This window comes from Macrotis lagotis, chromosome 1 (assembly GCF_037893015.1).
Source record: "Macrotis lagotis isolate mMagLag1 chromosome 1, bilby.v1.9.chrom.fasta, whole genome shotgun sequence".
Lineage (NCBI taxonomy): Eukaryota > Metazoa > Chordata > Mammalia > Peramelemorphia > Peramelidae > Macrotis > Macrotis lagotis.
Window position 1 is genome coordinate 119964357 of NC_133658.1, and position 24351 is coordinate 119988707.

Consider the following 24351-nt stretch of genomic DNA (forward strand, 5'->3'; position numbering starts at 1 on the left):
ACAATAGACATCTGCCTTGGGGAAAATTGTGTTGTAGATTGAGGAGTCATTTTTTTAAATGTCATTAATTTTTTCTCTTCTCTCTTTCTTTCCCCATCATCCTTATCTCTAAACATCAATAAAAATGCCTGCCTCCAAATCAAGAGAGGTTTTGTAATTAAATATAGTAATAAGGGAAAAGATTTTGAAAATTAGTATAAAATTAGAATTATAGAACATTTTATAATATACTTTCAGTACTTGTTTTATGATTAAAATATTGGTCAGTTAACAATGACCCTCAGAGGAATTATTGCAAACACTAGAGATGGAAACCTTTTGATTTTCATCTCAGCTATTTGTCAATAACTTATACAGTTCCTGAAAGTGTTTTAAATTGATGGTGGGATTTAGTAATTCTGACTTTTCCTAAGCCATTCTTGTTTACATTATTAGCTTGTGTGACAAACCCTTATCAAATACTGATACTGGATCTGTAAATTTTCACAAAGTTCTTTTCTGTATGGCAAAAAGTTCCAAGCTATTGTTTGTAAATTAATGTAAGATAAATCACATTTATGAGATATGCATTTTATATATTTCCTAAGACCATGGAACTGGAAGATACTTAAGGGGAAAAAGCTAAAATTCAAATCCTGTCTCATGTTCTTATTAGCATATGAACAACAGCAGCTCACTTAACTTCTCTCAATCTCTTTCCCTATTTATACAGTGGAGAGACTAATAGCACCTATTTTGTTTTAAGGATCTAGAAAAATAATATATGTGGAGATTTTTGAAACCCTTAAGCATTATGTATTAGTGTTATTATTTTGAACAATAATAATAATGGTAACAATTGGTCTTATTGATTCCCAATCTTGTTTTAAGATAATTAAGTCATTTTTCTCATAAAGATGACCCTAATAAGAGATTGTGTTGCTTGATCATTTCATTCTGCATTTTAGGAAACTGAGGTCCTCTGACATTAAATGACTTGCTCAGTGTCATTCAACTGATCATGTTCTCTCTAGTTATCTTTAATTCTAATCAGAGTTTTTTTTTTTTTGCAGTGCATGGATAGAATTCAAGGGTAACTGAATTGCAGGGGGAAAATTGTATCTTTATGTTTACTAACCCTTAGTTTTCTTTGAAATTCTTTGAATTCCATTTATACATTTAAAAACATTATTCTGAAAAGGGGTCCATATGTTTCACCACATTTCCAAAGGATTCCACCACATGAAAAATGTTAGTAACCCCTCTCTCTGATAGACCAGGCTTTCAGTTTTCCTATTAGATCTAAATGGAACCTTGAATTCATGTAGTGACATTTTCTTCAATTTATAAATGTAGAGACTGAGGCTCAAGTAGTGTAAATAATTTCCTCCACCAAAGTTACCAAGATAATCTTAGTCACTTAAAAAATAAGAATAATTTACCTAAATATTTCAAAAGGGTTATTTGAATTCCTTATTCCAAGGTATAACTTACAATATCAACCCAAGCAGAAAGGAATAAAAAACATAACCCTAACCTTATATCCCCTGTGTATCAATTTAGGAGCCTAATAGTCATAATTCCAGATTGTTAATCGGACTTGTAGGTCTAAGAAAGAATGTAATCATCAACAATGTCTTTTTTTGTGAAAGATATTGTTCTCTTTGAGACATAGCTATTTTCTATTCTTATTAATAAGCATGTACATGTATATGTAATATATATAAATACATAAATTCTTTTCTCATTTTATAAATTGTAGGTTGTTCTTTTGATTAAGACTTATCCTTAAATAACAACAGCATTATATTGGAGAAGAAAAGCTAACAAGATAGTAATGATACTATCTGAATTTTCTTTTTTGTTTTAATATGCTCTTTATCTCTACTTTGTTTAAGGACTTCTGTCTACGCAATAATATTTTGTACTTCAGCGGCTCTTTTAAAAACTTATTAGATGTGTTTGTAAGCTTTTGTATGAAATAATCTTACCTTCAACCCTCTTTTGTTAGCTGTTTCATTTTCCAACTTTACTTTATGGTTTCAAATGCTTTCTTACTTTTGGTTTTACCAAGTGTAGTGATTATATTTGGATCAATTTTTTCTATTTTCTTCACAGATATACTAATAAAATGTTACTTCCATTGACTAATTTTGTCATTTATTTGTTTGTTTTTTCACAACACATACCATAAAGACTTTATTTTTTGTTGTCTAAATCAAAGATTAGGCAGTTGTATTTTACAATATATGGTTATTACCATTCATTGTTTGCTTCTGTGATAAAAGGAAAATATTATGAATGTGCCTATAATAAGGACATCTTTCCCTTGTGCTTAAAAAAGACAAACCAACTGCATTTTTTCTTAAACATATGCCAGTTGTAATCATTTACAATGTTATTAGCCTTATAATGATAAATTCTTTTTCAAAACTCACATTCAGATTCTATAGAATTTGAATCCAAAAGCTATTTTAAATCAGTTTTCTGACTTATGTTATGACATTTAAAACTGTTCAACTTTAAGATATATAAGATCTCAACCCACAGTATATCTTAATCAAATTCTAAAACATAAGTACATAAATGTAATTAGAAAAAATTCTCAAAAATGCTAGTTATATAGCAAATATTTTTTCAGAAGGAGAATGTCCAGTTCTTGTACTTTTATCTGTTATATTATTCTTCAACCTACATCTTTTCCCCTTTATCCCATGACCCCCAGAACTTTTAAGTGGGGGCAGAGCAGAGTACCTACTTTAGGACTTGCTTTGCAGTCAAGGATTTGGGTCCTGTCTCTGAAATGTACCAACTTTGTGATGATGTGAACCTCTCTTTTCCCCAGGCAGCTCTCCAGGGCTATAAATTATAGGAAATTTTCTATAGGAAATGGAAACCTGTTCTGCCTAGTGCAGCAGTACACAAAACTGAAGTCATAGTTAAAAAGACAACTAAAGAACTAATGGATCTGGTTCAGGGCACTAGTATGTATATTTGAGGCTGCATCAGACTTGAATGAAAGAGGACTGAAATCCATTGACAGCCAGTTCTGTACCTAGAAGTCACTTGAGGCAAGGATTGACTGAGGCCAATAGAAAGTGCATTTCTTAGCATAGGATAAAACTGAGACAGCTTTGAGGTACATCCCTCCAGGGATCTACACCAAAGGGGAAAAGGAATCAGAAAGTAAGCAATAAGGGAATTGAAAAGGAGGAAAAAACTAAAATTACCAAAGATCTTAGAACAAAGAAAACTCAGCTTAAAATCTCTAACAAACAGATAAGTCAACAGGGAAGATAACCTCCAGGAGATCTAAATAAGTCCAAATACTCCAGAGTAAATATTGTGAGACAAAGGAAAATGAATTAACCCTTGATGAAGCATAGCAACCTGGGGATTCCCAAGAGATCATGGAACCACAGGAGGATATTGCTGAATGATTCAAGAGGAAAAAAAAAGAATTGTAAGAGTCGAATTTTTGGTGTGTATTATAGAAACAGTTGACAGGATAGAAAAACTAGAACCCATGGTATCAAATCACCCCAAAGAAATGAGAGAAAACAACTAATTGGGACTACAAATACACAGAAGCCAGTAACAGTCTTGAAGAAGAGAAACAAAAAGCAGTATTAAAGGAACCCAGTATCTATGCAGGCAAAAGATATTAATATAAAGGAAAAAGTTATGGGGACAATTTAATAATCAAAGAACACAAAGGACAACTCAAGTGTGAATATTAGAATGCAAGAAATAATGCAAGAATACTGCCCAGAACTTCTAAACACAGGAAGCAAATTACTCATCAAAAGAATCTAGAAATTACTTACAGAAAAAAGGAAAAGCACTCTGTAGACTCTCACATTTAAATTTAACAATTCTGTTGACAGACAGCAAATTCTGCAAAGCAACCAAGACTCTTTCAAAAATAAAGGAAAAGAAATTTGAAGAACAAACAACTCTTGTGAACCCATCAGAAATCACAGAAGGGAATTTAACACAGTATGTTCTGAAGAGTGAAGGGATACAACTCAACAGTAATACACTCTGCAAACTTGAGTAGTTAACAGTGAAAAAACATAGACATTCAATAAAAGAGGCACTTGAAACAGCATCTCCCTGCCCAAACAAAGCACCAGTGTGAGCAGAAATGTTATAAACACTCCAGACAACTGAACCACAAGAAAGGTAAACAAATACAGTAATCTAGGGTTTATAAGTGATATTAGAACAGGTCTGATGCACTATAGAATAAACTTCTCAATACCTGGTCTGCAGGTGTGTGTGTGTGTGTGTGTAGTTATATGTATTAAACTGCAATATGAGAGAACTTATAAAAGGGAAGAGAGAAAAGTAAAGCAATGTACTTAAATCAAGTCTGGGGTAAACAGTGAAGGGAAGATAACTGCTGTGCTCCCTCAGTAAGAAGAGGGACACTAGGAAACCAGAGATTGAAAAGATAGGGATTAAAACTGTAAACAAGAAGGAAACTCACTATAATCATGTAAGGGGATCTTGCTTGAAAACATTCCTATGGAGGAAAAGGTAGAGAAATTGTCTATAATGAGAGATAGATACCTTATAATAGGTATAATCTGCAGAGATTTTAGTACTGAGAGAAAATGCTGTGCCTTTATGGGGAGATGCTTTGGGAGAAAGGTAATCAGAATTCCTTTAAGTAACTGTCATTCAGAAGAGTGAGTGTGCCTGAAACCAGAAAGGAAATATCATGGCAGATAGGAAAGAAAATGAACTACACAAAAATTTCTGTGATGGAGCAAACTTCCATCCTTTTTATTTCCTCAGGAATATAAGGAGCAAGATTTACAAAGCAATTACAGAATAATAGAAGCTATAGAAAAGAAAACTCAAAGTAGTTGCTTTTTATTCCATGAAAAATAGGCAAAGAAGACATAAATATAAGAACATAAAGATTAAAAGGGGGAATCTAGATAGAATAGACAGGGAAAAGAATTAAGATATTGAGGGAATTAATTTTGTTCTGGCAAAAAAGACTTAAAAGAAAACAAAAGTTGACTAGGAGAAGGGGAAGGCAGATTTTACTTGACTACCTAACTGAAGAAAAGGGAAAGGATTAGATAATGAAAAGGGGGGGGGAGAAATTCTTAAGTAAAACTCTAAAACTATGGGAGATTGTAACAAACAAGGTGGAATAAGTGGGGGAATAAGATTAGAGGGTCCTAAAGCCTGTAGTAATGTAGATTACTTAAAATAGATTAAGCAAAACAAACCAAAGAGAGATAGGATGCTATCTTAACAGAGGAGGAAAAATGACAGCTGCTTGAACCACTTCAGCTCTTAATTTAAGGGGGGAAGAAGGAGATAATATTTGAGATAAAGGGAGAAAAGTCTTTATAAATGTGAAAAGCTTAAACAATTTAATAAAACAAGACTAATGAATTGGCTAAGAAATAATCCACTGGGTATGGTGACTCATATATCTAATTCCAGTTGAGTCCAGTGGATAAATGAAAGAATATACCTATTTTTCAGTTACATTGAATGTTTACAGAAAATGATTAATATAAAGGCACAGAGTTATAGAAAATAAATATAAAAAGGCATAAATAGGAAACTCTCCTTTACAGATCATGACAGTAAACCTGATAGTCAGTTCAAGTATCACAAATGTTATGGACCCTAATGGATACAAAAATGAAATCCTAAATAATGAATGAACCAAAAAACAAATCATAGAAGTAATTAATAGTTATATGAAAGAGAATGATAATAGTGAATGAATATGTTACAATTTCTGGTCTGTAACTAAAACAGTCCTTAGGGGGGAAATTATATCCCTAAAAACATACAATAACAGAATAGAAAAGTAGAAAATTAAGGAACAAAACAAACACTTATTATCTGCCATATGCCAGTGTGCTAAAGTCTACTATGCAAAACTCTACAAGTAGGTTCTATTTTTATCCCCATTTTATAGTTGAAGACACCAAATCAGGTAGAGGGAAAGTGACGCACAGCTACTATATGTCTTTAGTCTGCATTTGAATTAGGGTCTTCTTGACTGTACTGAGTGCTCTGTCCTCTGAGTCCCTTAGTGGCCTCTATTGAATTGAATTTTCATTATATAAAACCAAAGACAGGCAAAGACAATATAAACTTAATCCCTATATGCTAATGATATGATTTTGTACTTGAAAAATGATAGGGAATCAGCACAGATAAGTAAATAAAGCAATAGTTTCAGCAAAGTTGCAGGTGGCAAAATAAACTCTCAAAAGTCAATTTGCATTCCTATATAATAAAAACAAAATTTAAGATTGTTTTTCAGTAATATGGAAATCTCATTCTTAATTACTACAAAATATTTAAATAATCTATGGAATCAATATACTAAAGCACACAAAATAGACTTCTATAGATTTAATTACAAGATGCTCCTTAACAATTTAAAACTTTAGAGTTGGCTAGGTGGCGCAGTGGATAGAGCGCCAGCCTTGGAGTCAGGAGTACCTGAGTTCAAATCTGGCCTCAGACACTTAATAATTACCTAGCTGTGTGGCCTTGGGCAAGCCACTTAACCCCACTGCCTTGAAAAATCTAATAAAAACAAAAAACAACAATTTAAAACTTTGAGGAATATACAGTTCTCATGTCTAGTACATATCAATTTTAAAATGACAGTGAATGCTACCAATTTAATGTATATTTTTAATTCTTTAGCCATGAAATTGTCATTTTTAAGAACTTGATTAAATATTTTTCATTTCTATAAACAAAATTCTAGATTAATATAAATTATTAAAAAGTAAATATAATACTATGATATAATAAAACAATACTATCAAGTAATAATCATCGAAACTATCTGGCAAAGGTTAAAAAATAAAGAAGTTGCAGAACAAACTAGACAAGGGAGAATTTAAACAATAAAACTTGATAACCTAATGTTTAATAAATCAGAAAACATAAATTACTTAGGAAAGAATTCCCTACAGATTAAAAAAAAATTCTGAGAAAACTTGAGAGCAATTGAGTAGAAATTAGACTTTACACCATATTCCACAGTACATTCTAAATGTATTTATGACTTTAATATGAATGATCATACTGTTAAAAATTAGGAGAGAAGCAATTCATAGATTTCTCACAGTTATGAGTAGAAGTTATATTCTTAATCAAGTAGACTAAAGACAATTACGAAAAATTTCCATACAACCAAAAATAATACATCTAGGAAAAAAAGGGAAACTGTCAAATGGGGGGGGGGGGAAGATCTTTGAATCAGGTTTCTCATGTAAGAATTTGGCGAATCAGATAAAAAGGCAATGTTTTATAAATAAAGATAGCAAATCCTTCCCCAGTAGCTAAGTGGTCAAAGGATTAAATCAATAATTCTCAGAAGAAAACAGTGGCCACTTAACAGAATGCTCCAATCACAAATAACAAGAATCAGAAGAATGATGAGCTTTCTTTAAATTGGCAAAGATGATGAAAAATTAGAATAGTTACTATGGTAGGGGAGATAGATTCACTATTATTGCATTGATGGTGTACTATGTACTATATATTGTTAATTAGTATAACCATTTTGAAAAACAAATGATTTGATTAAGATGTCCATATCCTTTGTCCCAAAGATTCTCCTACTGGTCTTATGCTCCAAAGAAATTGTTGATAAAAAGAAAAAAGCCTCACATCCACTAATTATTCATAGTACCTCTTGTGGTAACAGAATTGAAAACAAAGTAAATGTCCATGCATTTGGAAATGGGAAAATGTAATATAATTAGCTACCTTGTAAGAAATGTCAAAAATGAAGAATTCAGAGAAGCATTGGAGAATATACATGCAGAGGAAAGTAAGCAGTGCCAAGGCAACAATATGCACAGCTCAACAATCAAAAGTAAATGTTGCAAGACTACAAAAAACACCATGGCCCAAAGAAGATGTATATATGAAAAGATAGTCCTATCTCAAGCTTTTTAGAAATTGGAAGCCCATTGGTATGGAACCATGTATGTCTTTATATATTTTGATGACATCACTTTTGCTGATTTTTTATTCTTTTTCCTTTTCAAAAAAAATTTTACAGCATGGACCTTTGGGAGAGGGAAATACTATGAGAAATTCTTATGATATAAAAAATTCAAAGATATCACTTTAAAAAATGGATAATTTAGGGGCAGCTAGATGGTACAGTGAATAGAGCACTGGCGCTGGAGTCAGGAGATCCTGAATTCAAATGTGACCTCAGACACTTACTAATTACCTAGCTGTGTGACCTTGGGCAAGTTACTTAACCCCATTGCCTTACTTAAAAAGGGAGGGGGGTGGATAATTTATCTGTTTGAATGTCCATTATTATAGTATTATAAAATCATATTCTGTTTGGATATTCTTACCAACAAAAATTATTATGTGGTGTTTTTAGGGAAGGATTTAAACTCAAGTTCCTAACTCCAAGACCAGTATTCTGTCTACTACTTTAGTAAGAAAGAGGGCAGCTAGGTGGCACAGTGGATAGAACACTGGAGGATGGAAGTTTGAAATTCAGCCTCAGACGCTTGACTCTTATTTGCAGCGTGAACTTGGGCAAGTCACTTAATCCTGATTGCCTTGCATCCAGGACCATTTCCAGTCATCCTGATTCATGACTGGTCACTGAACCCAGATGACTCTGGAGGAGAAAGTGAGGCTGGTGCCTTAACACAACACCTCCTTACTCAAATACAATTCATGTGCTTGTCATGGCATGGCATACCCTCCCTAATGTCATGGTCTTCTTTAAGAATTAAGGATAAACATTACTATCATCATCATCATTATTATTATTATTATTATTATTATTATTATTATTATTATTATTTTGTCATTACACTGCTGTTATAACTCCTCTAATATTATAACTGTCTATTGCTGTAGAACCTAGGTTGTCATACAACCTATTGTTGTCACAGAACCTAAGTTCAAATACTATCTCTGCTCCCTATTACTTTTAAGACCTTGAATAAATCACTTCATATTTCCTGTCTTTTGTTTGTTGATTATAAATTGTTTGAACTAGGTGATCTCTAAGGTTCATTGCAATACCAAGCTCTATCATGTTTTGTTTATTTTAAAATATAATTATGAAATCATTAAAATTAATCCTTATAACCTGTTATTTCATTTCATGCTTTATTCTGTTGATATATATTTTTAATTTAAGAATTATTATTGTTCTTAAATTATATAACTATAAAAACCTGATTATTGATATGAAAATGTTTTGTTTGATATGTTTTTCTCTCATCATTATTTTTATAGAACCAGCTACTGAAACAACTTCACCTAAAAAATCAGAAGAATCTTTTTATAATGATAGCTACAATCCTTTTAAAGAAGTAGAGGCTCCACAGTACTTGAATCCATTTGATGAGCCAGACCCTGAACCCGAAACATTTGTAACTATAAAAGATTCTTCTCCCCATACTACAAAAAGGAAAAATTTAAGGCCTGTGGATATGAGCAAATACCTTTATGCTGATATTTCCAAAACTGAAGAGGAAGAGTTGGATGAGTAAGTATCATTCACTTTTAAATCACCATTGGCTATTAAGTTGTCTCTTCTTTAGGAGTAATTTTATACATAAAGAACATAAGAATAGGAAGTGAGAAAAGCAGTTTGGAAGGCTTCCCAACCCTCAAAACTTTTTATCATTCCTACATTACCTATGAAACAAACCTGAGGTAGTGATTGACTTAAAGGAGTAGATAAAGAGGCATACAAAGGATCATGCTGTTTTACAGGGGTTTAGGGAAGGACCTAAATGCAGATATAGTTATCAAGTTACTGATGTCAAAAAATATCTTCCTCTCTTCCTGATGTGTCTGAAAGGCAAAACTGTGGTATTACCATCTCTGCTTAGAACTCTTAAATGAATTTTTCCCCATAGTAATGTTACATGTGGTAGTTGGAGGTACTGAATTGGCATTCTTGATAGAACTGTAGGATCAAAGATTTAGAAATGGAAGGGACTTTGAAGTCTATCTTATCTTTGCCTTTGACTATTTTTAATATGCATGAGTTAAACAGACTTTTGAGGATTGGTCTTTAAGCATAATCATGTCTTATACTATTGTTTCTGTTTGAAAATTGAAATATAATCTCATAATTAGGGGGTTAACTGTATTTGACTTTTCCTTCGGTCTTCACACTTTGCTCTCAAAAGGTCAGTGTGAATTGAAGTGTGTAATATCACTGTTAACTCGAATTTTAAAAAACAATCAAATATCCCACTTCTCTATCCCAAAATGAATCTGGAATTCATTCACTGTTATGCCTTTTTGAGAGATACACATTGCAATTCATCTATTCCTTTTTATCCTCTGCACCTCTTACTTTGTGTCCTCTCACATATCCACCATAGGAGCTCGATGCATTGCAGTTTTGGGGCCTGGAGACTGTTTTCCTTATGTTCTTTTGACATTGTGTAGATGCTAATGGAACATTCAAGGTTTTTTTTGTTTGTTTTTAAATCAACGCCTAATATAGATTTTTATTGTGAGCATAAAAATGTTTAATAATGTCACTTTTATTATATATCTTCCCATTCACATCCCCTTGAGGATGTTAAACCTGTGCTAATATACTTTTTCCTTTTCTCCCCACTCTCTGCTTTGATTATTGAAGTTGACTCTGCAGTGCCCAGAACAAGTTGAGGGTGACAAAGTGAACATTTCAGATGGAAAGAAAGAACATACAAATAGCTACTTGACTTTGTTTTTCTGTTCTTACTCATACTTCTAGGGATTCTCAGTGTTCACTGGTTTTATATTTTTGTTTGTTTGGGGGGATTTTTCCCTTCCCTAGGTTGTTTAGGGCTAGAGCCGAAGTTTGAACGATTATCCCATCTTCCCTTAGGATCCTGAGATGGATTAATGTCTGTATTCCCTGAGCCCTGGCTTAGTACTGAGTGTATAAGCACCCACAGCTAAACCCACCTTAACTCTCATATTTTTATTTTGAACGTCACTCATGATTAGTGATTTTCTTCTACATGCAATAATTTGCTTTGATTTTCTCTTAGCTTAGACATATTGTTAGATGATTAAATATTATTTATTTGAACAAAAATATAGTTAATATATTAATATGAAATAAACCCTGTTGTAGTTTTATTTATGAAGTAAAGAAGATAAAGTAGATTACAAAAAGAAATAAGTTTATTTTGAAAATTGTTGTTGCCCTTTATTTCCATATTTTTTTTCTTGTTAAGAATATCAAATATTTGCTGGTGGAGGCAGTTTCCAGACTGGTTGGTATACTTATTGTAGCTCTTGATCAAATAACTCTTTAGGAATAATTAATATTGTCAATTCTATTCATGTCATTTTTGGTGTTATTAAAATTTGCTAGTTTGTAATTACTTCAATTGAATGCCATATCTTTTTATAATTTTTATTCTTCTTTTTCTATTAATTTTGTTCTGCTATGACCACAGAGTCAACTGGAAATGACATCGATATCAGTAACAAATAATTTTTCTACACATTAAAATATTATTTTCATCTTGGGGGAGGTTATTTGATACTTGTCATGCCCATTGTCACCTAATTATTTTCTTGACAAAAGTATTTATGATATGTTGGCATAATACTTTGCCATCTGTAAAGCCTTTGTTTTTTCTCATCTCTTGTTCCTGAATCAACCATATTTTGCAATCTATATTTATCCATTTCTTCCTGGGCATATCTTTGCAATTAAAGCATGTGCTTATTTAGTTTGAAATAGTATCTTATTCAAGTTATTAATAATTTCCTCTACCTTTTCACCTTCTGTAATTGATATTAAAATAAGCTTCATTCATTAACTTGATCTTTTTTTGTAAATATTCAGCAAGTAAGACAACTTATGAAATGTCGGTTCTTACTGCCTTTAGATGTACGATAAAACCAATTCTGCCAGCTACTTTACTTGCCTCCCCAAAGAGAACCTACGAATTGACTTTGGGTTCTAATTTCATTATAGTGAGAATGTCAAAATTGACATGATTTGCTGCCTGTATGGATTCCCATGTCAGGTATCTTGACTCCAAAACATTTCAGAGGAAGAGCTTACTAAGAGAGCCATCATTCTCTTTTTTTAAAAAAAAAATATATGGCAGGGTGTTATTTATTCTTTAAATACTTGACATAATTCACTTGTAAATTCATCCAGGTCTAGGATTTTTTTTCTCATGGGATTTCATTTGTTACTTACATCTTATTCTCTTTCTGAGATTGGTTATACATTTCCTATTTTATTAATTTTGTTATTTTATCTTTGTTATTTATTTTCTTTTTTAAAATACATAATATTTCATATCATTTAGTTTACTTTTAGTACCCACTCTAGAATTTGTTTTGGATATGTGTATGTTTATGTGTGTGTAGAACACTTTATAAACTTAAAAGTGTGACTATAATAGTGAAATTATTTGTAATGTCTTTGCATATAACTAAATTAAATGATTGATTTTTCAAGCCATATAAGAAAATGTTTTTTGTTATTTAATAGTGAAAACACACACATATACACATATGGATATGAGATATTTGTAACTTGTAAATATGTAGCACCTTAGAATTCTTAAAGCCCTTTCCTCAAACAACCTTTTAAGATGTTCTAACTTTATCCTTTAATTTCATATTAATCCTACTTGGTAATTTGTTACATGTTCTTCTCTAATAGGGACATTGGCTGGTGTGTTATCTTATTTCAGAATTTCAACAATTTCAGAAATATAACTCTCTATATGTATAAAGTTTCAAAAAAAAGATGATTGCAAGTATTAGTCAGCTTCAGGTAATTAATTCAGCCATTAAACATACTTTCTTTATTCATACAAAGCATATAAAGACTGATTTTCATTTGGAAAAAATAAAAGTCAAAAGGAAACACCTGTTGATTCTTATTTTAGCTTTTATTGAAACACTTAAGTTTACAAACATTAGCTATCACTTAGTTTGGTAATAGAATAGAGCAGAGTGTGTGTGCATTGCAACTTAAAGTGACTACATACCTCTTTGTAGCTTCTTTTTCCATTCAGATATTCTAGGTGTGTTTACTCAGTATCTATTCCATCCATTAGAAATTTTATTTTGATCTTATGAGAGTTATTTCAAAGAAAATATTAATAATTTAATAAGAGTTTAGTTGATTTTCACATAATAGGACCTTTTAAAATTATTAGATTAGCTTTTCTTATAGTAGATATTTATGATGAAATTATAGGATGTGAGGGGAGTTGTTTTTACTGTGGGGAATCAGAAATGAAGCCCTGGCATAGTCTTTCTAAATAAGGTGATTAATTCCTCTATTTACTAAGGTTCCCATTAAACTCTTTTAGATTTATTCTTTTCAAAATAATGTTAACATATCTTAGTAATTTTTGTTTGCATTTTTTTTTACTACATGTGAAGAAAGAAATATAGAACTGAGTTTCAAAGTAATTCTGGGGAAAGCATAAGTGATGGAGAGGTGAAGAGTTTTCAGATTAAAATTTTTTAAGTATTTTAGATCAACATTTAGTAGTGTTAATTAACATAGATAAGTTTGTTAGTTATTCTGGATATCAGACATTGTTAATAAAGTACAGTATATGAATAGCTAAAAGTATAGTTTCAGCAGGTTAATTTTGAAATTTTAATTTTGCTATGAAAAATTTCACGTAACTTTATTAGAAAAAACCTATATATTCTTTTCCTATTCCCTTTTACATTTTCAGAGTTAGCATCCTACACTGTGCTCCCAATACTCTCAAGGTATTATGTTTTTTCTTCAAACAGGGTCCTTCAGAACAGGATTATAATATGCAACCATATATTCTGTCCAGTTAGAAGCAGGTGAGAAATTCATATATAGTCAACAATACCAAAATTAAGAAAATGTAAAGGTCAAATATTTTTACTATAATTCATATGAAGTAGCATTTTTATTAGAATTAAAGAGGAAAATATTCCTCAAATTCAATTCAGCAAACAAATCTTTTAAATGATGGCTGTATCTTTCTATATTACAAGTTTCAAAAATATGACATTGGTTTTTTTTTATAAACTAAAGGTGGAAAATACACGTACACAAAACTAGTGATAAAAGGACTGTGAAAGAAATACAAAGGAAAGGAGTAGGCAAATGGCTATGGGAATTTTGAAGAAAGAGAAAATACATTTATTTTCCACATTTTACATTCCAGGCAACCTGACCTTCGTTTTGTTTCTTACACTTATCACTGAGTCTTTCTAGTCTCTATGCCTTTGTATTATCAAATCCTGATAGCCTAAAATCTGTTTCCTTTACACTTTCTCTTCATAGATTCCTTCCTTCCTATCAAGATTCAACTCAAGCAACACCTTCTCCAGAAAGTCTTTCCTTCCCTCTAGAGTTATTTCCCATTACCACCTATATTAAGTATTTTGTATATATTTTGTTTTTATTCTATACATTTATATTTTATACATAAAATATAATTATATTTTAAACACATTGTCTCCTGGATAAAATGTGAGCTCTTTGGGAACTAAGAAGCTTTCTTCCCTCCCTTCTTTGCTCCCTCCTTCTTTTGTTCTCTTCCTTCCTTCCTTCCATCCTTTACTCAGTACAGTGCATGAGACATAAGTCCTTGTAAGTTCAATTATTTGTCTTTGTCTCCTTGAACACTCTGACTTTCCAGTTCATCAGTCTCATAAATTCTCACAAGCTTTACTATTAGAAGCAGATCTAATCACATCACTCTCTTGGTTCAAGTTGGATATTAGAACTGAGTGAAGCACTCACTAATCAAGACACAGTTAATGAAATAAGACTTACTTTGCCTAACCCAGAGAAGATATGAAACAAAGATATATAGTCTCACTTAAGTGTCTCTAGATGTGACTTCATATCTCTATACTGCAAGGGAAGGACAAGTCAAACAAAAAAATGCCACAAGTAGCCAAAAAGAAAGTTAAAGTACAAAAGAATCATAATCAAGATCACATAGGGGGCAGCTAGGTGGCACAGTGGATAGAGCACTGGCCTTGGAGTCAGGAGGACCTGAGTTCAAATATGGCCTCAGACACTTAATAATTGCCTAGCTGTGTGACCTTGAGCAAGTCGCTTAACCCAATTACCTTAAATAAATAAAAAGTTAAAAAAAAGATCACATAGTTGGTTGGTTAGGTCTTATCCTTCCTTTTCGAAGAAGACCAAAATGACATCACTGTACTTGAGACAAATAGGTGCTTGTCCTTCAGTATCAAAGAAGACCAAAATGACATCACTTTGTTTGAGACAAATGATAGTATGTCTACTGTGGCTGACCAGACCAGCATGAGCTCAGAATGCTCTACCACAGGTTGGGCACAAATAGTCCATATGAACATCTGGGAAGGGTACTCTAAACTTACAAATATCGCATTTCCTTTGAACTGCTTCAATTCTGCCTTCCTCATAGAGTGTAGCACCCTCATTGATGAGGGCATGCCATGCTGAGCTGTCTTATACCAGTGTCTCCCAAGCTGTACAATCAGTTCTAAAATTCTTTAATGATATCTTCAAGGTATCTCATATTGATTCTTCTGACCCCCTTGTGAGTGCGTGCCCTCTGTGAATTCTCCATAAAATAGGGGTTTTTTCGGACAAGCATATATCTGGCATTCTAACAGTGTTTCCAGGCCATCATAGTTGCACACTCTAATAATGTTGGAATGCTAGGCAGTTTAGCTTGAGAAAGGACCTCAGTGCTTGGTATCTTCTCCTGCCAATTGATCTTCAGAACATTCCCAAGACAATTCAAATGGAAGCAATTCAATTTCCTGACATGGCACTGCTAAGCTAGTCCAGGTTTCACAGGCATATAGCATTGAGGCGAGCATAATGCCTCTGTAGACCTTCAGTTTGGTAGTCAATCTAATAGCTTTTCTCTCCCACACTTTCTTTCGGAGCCTACCTAATGCTAAGCTAACTCTGGCAATGTGTCAGCCTCATTGTCAATGTGTTCTTCCTTGGAAAGGACACTGCCAAGGTAAATGAACTTATCACAATATTCAAAACTCCTCCATTTGCTTTAATCTGTGGTTCCACATATGTATGGTGTGGTGCTGGCTGATGATGCACCTGTGTTTTCTGCATGTTAATTGTCAGACCAAAATGCTTTGTTGCATATCAGCTTCAGAGGCTGTATTGAGGGCACAATCATCTGCAAACAGATCATGCACTAACATTCCCTCCACTTCGGTCTTGACATGTAACCTTTTCAAGTTGAAGAATTAAACATCAGTGAGGTAGCTGACCCTGAGGCCATGTTCATCTTCAGTGAAGGCATTTGATAACATGGGCTGAAAACATCATACTAAGAAGTATGGAACCCAAGACACATCCCTATTTTATTCCCTTGGTGACTGGGAAATTTAGAGAGCATCATTGACTCACCAGAACCCAGGCATGCACACCATCATTAAATTGATGTACAATACTGATGAACTTCTCCAGGCAACCAAATTTTGACATAATTTTCCATAAACCCTTGTAACTGACCTTATCAAAGACCTTGGTCAGATCTACAAATGTCGTATACAGACCTCTTTTCTGTTCCTGGCATTTTTCCTGGAGTTGTCAGGCATTCCTCTACCCTTTCTAAAGCCACACTGGCTCTCAGGAAGGTGCCCAACATCCAGGTGAAGGAGCAATCTATTGAGGGCAACTCTGGGCAAGAATCATACCAGGAATGACTAAAAGAGAAATACCCCTGTGATTGTCACAGGACAATCTATTCCCTTTACATCCTTAAATAAAGATTTAGATGGACTATGGAGGAATCCAAGAATTCTTGGGGGATAACCCCTTCATGCCACGTAACCTGGAAAATTTCAGTCAGTTTTTGGATGAGCAATGGACCCTTCCTCACCTTATAAATCTCAGCTGGAATAGAGTTAACACCAGGTGCTTTTGCCATTTGAAAGGAGCCTAATGACATTCAAAACCTCTTCTTCAGTTGGAATTGGGACTGATTGTCTTCAGCTTGAGGTGATAGATCAATGGCTTCTACATTGATTCATGATGATCTTGTTAAAAATGATATGGAAGTGTTCAGCTTATCTCTATAGGATTATGTCCCTATTGTTAATAAATGCAGATCCATCAGTGATTAATTGAGATGCACCATATGTCTTTAGCCCATAGCCTTCAGGGCTTCATAAAAGCATTTTGGTTTGTTACTGTCTGCACAAAATTGAATTTCATGTGTCTTCTTACTGACCCAAGTCCTGCATATCTCTAAGCTTCACCTAGACTTTACTTTTAATGGAATATTAAATGCTGCCTTCTTAGAAATGAATGAACTATCCTACCAGTAAACCCTGTAGAGTTCTCATTTTTCATATAGCAGCTTCTGTATTTCCTGATCATTTTTATCAAACCAGTTTTGGTGTTTGCAAGTGTTCTGGTGAACAAAAGTGCTGAAAGCAGCAGTGAGATTCAGCAGCCCTGGGTGACTGAGCAGCCTTTTAATGATCACACTGCTTACTTTCTGATGTGAGGAAGGCCTAGAAAAGGTGCCCTACAAATTATCTGCTTACCCATCCCTGACCTAATTACCATGACAGATAGAGATCCCACAGTGTGGTTGGGACATAAAAAAAAAATCTACAAAAACTTCTTCAAAGAAGATTTCATTCACCATTGGTACATGGAATGGAACACACACTCCTAGGCAACACAAGATCCAATAGACCTGAAAGATGAACAGCTCTTGTTGCAAGAGAACTCAGTAGGTATTGTATCCCAATAGCAGCCCTGAGTGAAGCAAGGAAGGTAAATGAAGGGCAGTTTACTGAAGTCAGAGTTGGACACATGTTTTTCTAGAATGGCTGTAGTGAAGAGGAATGCTGTAAAGCTGGGGTAGGTTTTGCCATCAAAACTAACCTAGTTGACATTCCTGAAAGCTACCAAAAGGAGTGAACAACAGGCTCATGACAATGAAGTTGCCACTTCCAGGAATAGACACAGAACCCTGCAGGCCACATATTGACTTGGAAAATAATAAATTAGCATTATGTTATGTTGTATTTTTTGTTATCTTTTTTATCTTTTATTATCTGTAATTAAACTCTTCCATGATATGTTAGAGGTTCATTCTAATGAGTTTAGTTTTTTTGGAATATCATATGTCAATTTATTGGATTTTTCTTAAAAGGAAGGCTTAATTCTAGACTATTCTAATGGATTTTCTTTTTTAGAAATAAAAGACTTTCTTTGACATTGAAATCCAGAGGATAATCCAATAAATTCTTTTGTGATTAAAGTTTGGGCTTTCTCTTTGTCAGAGATATATATTGATTCTCTCAAATCTCTTTAAAAAATGCTTCTGAAAAATTTCCCATAATATGATATGTAAGCATTTTAATTCATTGTATTTTTCTGACAGCTTTTATTTCCACATAATTTCTATTCTCAAGGTCAATTACTTTCTCATGTATAGAATCTAATGCTGTTATCCTTTGGCATTAGCATTCTTGATATTAATCTTAATGAGGCTATACTCTTTTTTTTTCATTTTCAGATAACAGTACTTCCTTCCATTTTTTTATATCTATCATGTAAGAATCTGATTTGGTTGATGACTTCCCAATACAGCTTCACTGGTACTTTTTTTTGCCCTTAACTCCATTTTTATTTCCTCACATTACCACTTGATTCATTAAGAATTTCATTCTTGAGATCTTTCTTATACAGCTTGATTGACTAATTGAAAAAAATTTAGGCTATTGGTTCCAACCTAATTCATGTTATAACTGACCAAATTAATATATATATAAAAATAAATATGCTTATGATTCTTTATTATTCAGAGTATATAAGTGCAATTGTAGAACATTTAATTATTGACCTTGGAAATGGATTAATTTGAATTATTGCTTCCTCTTTTCTCTTTTTTTTTTTTGCAAGGCAAATGGGGTTAAGTGGCTTGCCCAAGGCCACACAGCTAGGTAATTATTAAGTGTCTGAGACTGGATTTGAACCCAGGTACTCCTGACTCCAGGGCCAGTGCTTTATCCACTACACCACCTAGCCACCCCCCTCTATTTTCTCTTTAATGAAAGTATGTAAATATTTAAATAGCCTTTCAGGTAGATTATCAAAAGTTGGGGACAAAAAAATCAAGGAACTAAGCTAATCCTGATATACTAATAACTAGTATAATTCTTAATTGTAGGTCAAATATCAAATTCTGAATAATGTACGAGTCAAAATTATGCTAAAATGAATATCTTCAAACTCAATTGTTCTCAAATCATTTCATATAATTTCCTAAAACATTCTAGTATAAATATACTTATTTTTCATAAATGGCTTAGATGTATGTCTTATGTGTCTATATTGAATTTTGTTGGCCAAATAATACAAAATGTTCTGGACACCTGGCCATTTAACAAAAATACATTGAATTAATATGTAACCTGCATATTATGTTGGAATTTAAAGAATTGCTCTTTATTTGATTCTATTAATTGAATGTTTTATGTAGAGAGTGTTTTTAAAATTAGAAACACTTGTATTGTTAAAATAACCAGAATTTGCTGAATTTGCTGAAGTTTCAATTCAGCTTCTGAAAATCTTGCATACTGTTCATGTAACCTAATCTGCAGGGGAGTCCATTGGCTTCTAGTATACTGTAAAACAAAGGAATAGGTTATTTCCTTTCCAGATTGTTTTTCCATGTTCTTATTCTTTATTGTCACTTCCTTTCAAATTCCTTTAGTATTTTTAGATCACTCAAAAGATTTGCCAGTAAAATTTTGTAAGAGAAGTGCATTTGAGACTTCAGTTTCAAATTAGATGCTGTTTTGTTTTTCTTTTTTACAGAGTAAATCCAACCATGTTTCCCCATCTAGTTATTTTGACATTACCTTGAATTTCATATTTTTTTGCATTTAGTAAATACTGATACAAGAATACCTCAAACATGCTTTCAGTCACCTAACCAAAAGATTTTTGGAGTATATTTCTGACTCTCTTTTAATCACCCGAGTTTAATTTTTTTTTTTGGTGAAAGTCTCTTATATAGGCATTGTGCTGCAGACTTCATGATTTTATTTGCTACAAATCTTCCATTAGCAGTTATAAGCTATTTCTAAGTAAAGTTACAATATGTCAATGTTCATGAGTTACTGTTTTAAATATACTTTTTCAGAAAGAGTTTTTGAAATGGAATTCTTAAGAACATTTACAAATAAAATTGTATAACAAGAATTGTAAAATTGTACAAGGTTCATAATAATAGCACCTATCTTTCAGGTTGTTGTGAAAATGGCATAATATTGTAAAAAGATCTTAGCACATTACCTGGCATATAGTAGATACTATATAAATAATTCTTTTATTCCTCTTCCCCTTCATCATGGAGGATAAAAGATGTGTTGAGTTCTGGTTAAGGTAACCTGGGGGGAGGGTCTTGGTCAATGATAGATTGAATAACTAGAGAAATGGTGAGTGGCCCCATAGAGGAGTGTCCTCATATTTGAAGGAATTGGCATTTTTCTAGGAATGGGACACAATAGAAAGAAAGAGAAAAGAGTCACACTCTACATAACAGGGCAAAAATGGCTTAGAATGAGGAGCCTGGAATGTTTATTGCAGAAGGTTTTTATTCTTTGAGAAATACAGAAAATGGAGAATTAATATAGAAGCTATGAGCCAAAGAATGATACTCTAGAGTAGACGAAAAGGAAGGATGGGTAATAAGAGTAAGGGAAAGAAATCATCTTTGTAAAGGAGCACAAAAAATTGAAATAAAAAAACTAATGAATAGAATTAGTTGAAGAGGACAAGAGGAAGAAAGAACCTATATGACCAGGAAGGAAGAAAGAAAAAGAGAAAAATGACAAAGTCAAGTAAGAAAAAGTAATTAATAAGCCATACTCCAAAGAGAAAGGCATTTTTTAAAAAAATGAGAGAAAGGGAATTTGAAGAGAAGGGAGAAGAACCATATCAAATAAAGTTCTCTTAGAAAAGATCCTGAATCTGAAAAGACAGTACTGTGTTTTTAGTCGGAGAGGGAAATAAATCATAACTTGTGGGGGGGGGACAATCTTAGCGGCAAATAGAGGAAAATGTTAATCTAACTTTCATAACTTTAAATGTGAATGGATTAAACAATCCATTAAATGAGCAAGAGTGACAGATTGGCTAAGAAAACAAAATCCTAACAATCTGTTGCTCACAGAAAGCACATAAAAGAAAGGCATACATGAATTAAACTGAGAGGATGGAAAAATTTATTATGCATCAAATGAATCCAAAAAAGCAGAAGTTGCAATCATGCTCTCTGATAAACATTCAAAAAATAGGAAACTACAATATGCTCAACTGTAAGCTGAAAACCAATATCAATACTGAATATATATACTTCAAATGCCTTAACATCCAAATTCATAAAGAAAACAGTTACTGATATACAGATACTATATAAGAATACATTGTAAGAAAATACCAAGAGGAGACTTCAATGTCCCCCTCAGTTTAGGATAATTCTAACAGAAAAATATACAGGAAAAAGTTAGAACTGAACAAAGTGCTGGTGAAACTAGAGCTAAAGATTTAAAGCATCTTCTTAATGAAATTGTAAAAGAATATACATATTTCTTAGATCCACATTTATAAAAACTGCCATTTATTAGAACAGGTATAATGTAAACAAATACAATAAAAAGACAAAGATTGTGAAAAATGAGCTTATTACATAGACCAGAAAAGATGCTGGGCTAGCACTAAAAAATACATTTATAAGGAAAAAATAAAATATAATAAATAATCCTCACACTATAATTATTTATTATATGATACCAGCTCTGTGCCATTTTATGCCACAATATGGGAAAGGAGGAAAGAATTCTTGCCAACTAAAAGCTTTTAAAAGGGACACTTCTAGAAGGCTGATAAAGAATAACTAATTAATTTTGTTAAAGAATTGAATCCAACCAACTTCTTCCAGCTAAAATGGCAGAGAGAAGTCAGGAACCTTTCTAAACTCTCCTGGATTTTCCTCAAAAATGATATTAATCAAGCCCCTTTACAAATTTTGGAGTGACAGAACTCACAAAAGAACATTGAAACATCTTCCAGCAAGGTCTGTCACATGCATACAAGGTTGTATCCAGGGCAGAGAGCAGAAACTCAGTGTGCCAGTGGCAGGACAGGACCAGGAACTAACTTGAGATCCTTGACTGTGGAAGAGATCTCTAGTGTACTGGGAAAACTCCAGGATGGGTGCCCAGAATCCCCATTCAGTCAGTGGCTGGTCTGTTTGACCCAACCCAGACAGCAGGCCCCAAGAGTTCCCAGCAGGGAGGGCCTGGCATTCCCCAGAGCAGACAGCCCAGAGAAAGCCAAGATGGGCCCCACCTTTTCTAACAGCCCAGAGAGCAGAGTGGGCAACTAACATCCCCAGCACAGACAGTCTAGAGAGAGAGAGCCCCAGGCATTCCTTATCAGTTTGTCCACTGAGCAACTTCCTGAGATTCCTAACTTTGATGGGCCTTGACCAGTAGGTAAACCTCTAGTTTACACCAAAGGTCTGCAAGCAAGCCCCTCCTCCAACACAAGACACCCCACCACCACCACTCCTATAGGCAACAAATCCCAAAATGAATAAGAAAAACCTCTGGTATGTTGAAAATTACCTTTGAAATAAGGATGGACAAAATACTAGCTCAGAAAAGGAGGGTAGAAGGGGTACTACATGTGATGCTTCAGAGGAGAAGATGAATGGGTCTCCAGCCCAGAAAGACTTCATAGAAGAAAGAAAGGAGGGGCGGCTAGGTGGCACAGTGGATAGAGCACTGGCCCTGGAGTCAGGAGTACCTGAGTTCAAATCCAGCCTCAGACAATAATTACCTAGTTGTGTGGCCTTGGGCAAGCCACTTAACCCCATTTGCCTTGCAAAAACCTCAAAAAAAAAAGAAGAAAAGAAAAGAAAGGATCTTAAAAATTGAATGGAAAAAATTGGAAAAAGAAACGTGAGAGAAATATTGTCTTGTAACAGTGAGTAATAGAAGAAAACATCCTTTATAAATACAGATGGGCAAATAGGAAAAAAGATAACAGTTCCTTTAAAAAATGGAAAAGGAGGAACTCCCCCACAATAAAATTATTCAAAAGAGCAAAAAAAAAATGGAAAAGGAGATTCAAAAGCTAACTGAAGGAAATACCTCCTTGGAAAAAATAGACTAGGGCTAGTGGAATGTAATAACTCTATGAGCCATCAAGAATCTGTTAAACAAAATTTTTAAAATGAAAAAAATTGAAGAAAATATAAAATAACTCATTGGTAAGACAACGACCTGGAAAATGGATCCAGGAGAGACAATTTTAAATGGAGTGCCTGAAAACCATGATAAAATAAAAGAACCTGAATAGCATTTCTCAGGAAATTGTCAAGGAGAACTGCCCTAATAGCCTGAAACCAGAGGGCTTTGTTTTTGAAAGACTCCACCAATCACTTCCTGAAAGGATCCCAAAATGAAAAAGTCTAGGAATATTATAGCCAAACTCCAGAATTATTGGATCAAGGAGAAAGTCCTACAAGCAACCAGAATGAAGCAATTTAGATACCAAGGAGCCACAATCAGGATTATGCAGGACCTGGCTGCATCAGCATTAAAGAACTGAAGGACCTGGAATATGATATTCCAGAGGGCAAGTGAGTTTGGATTACAACAAGAATCAACTACCCAGGAAAATTAAGCATACTTTGTTGGGGAAAAAGATGGACATTTAATGAAATAGGTGACTTCCAAACTTTCCTGATGAGAAGACCAAATCTGAACAGAAAATTTGATCTTCAAACAGGAGTCTCAAGTGATACATGATAAGGTAAACAGGGGAAAAGAAAAAGACTGCTATTCAATAAATAAAGAAATTAATTAAACTGGTTACATGGCTACCTGGGAGGAAGATTCTCATAACTTGAGAATTGTAATTCTATTAGAGGGAGTATACTTAGGTTGACGGTTTAGATATAAGTTGATTTTGATGGAATGATTTTTTAAAAAAGTCATTAAAAAAGGAGAGGGATTGTAATGAGATGGGGAAAGGGGGGAAGGCAGAATGAGGTAAATTACATCACATGAAGAGGCTCAAAGAACCTATTGCAGTAGAGGGAAAGAAGGAACAAGAGGGGCAGTTAGGTGGTGCAGTGCATAGAGCACCAGCCCTGAAGTCAGGAGGACCTGAGTTCAAATTTAGCCTCAGACACTTAACAATTGTCTAATTGTGTGACCTCGGGCAAGTCAGTTTACCTCATTGCCTTAAAATATTAAAAATATATATATTTAATTTCAAAAAAAAGGAATAAGAACTGCTTGAATCTTACTTTCATCAGATTTGACGGAAAG

At 33.4% G+C, this 24351-nt stretch overlaps 1 protein-coding gene across 13 annotated transcripts in view; it reads left to right on the forward strand.

The window, feature by feature from the left end:
- Positions 1 to 24351, forward strand: part of EHBP1 (EH domain binding protein 1) — a 369287-nt gene that overhangs the window by 154594 nt on the left and 190342 nt on the right. For 8 of the 13 annotated variants that reach the window (XM_074206989.1, XM_074206999.1, XM_074207026.1 and 5 more), the window contains 2 exons: positions 9265 to 9517; positions 13768 to 13824. In XM_074206989.1, the coding sequence (XP_074063090.1) occupies positions 9265 to 9517; positions 13768 to 13824 (310 nt within the window). The remainder of the gene's footprint in view (positions 1 to 9264; positions 9518 to 13767; positions 13825 to 24351) is intronic. The other 5 variants (XM_074207073.1, XM_074207081.1, XM_074207012.1 and 2 more) reach the window with 1 other exon arrangement.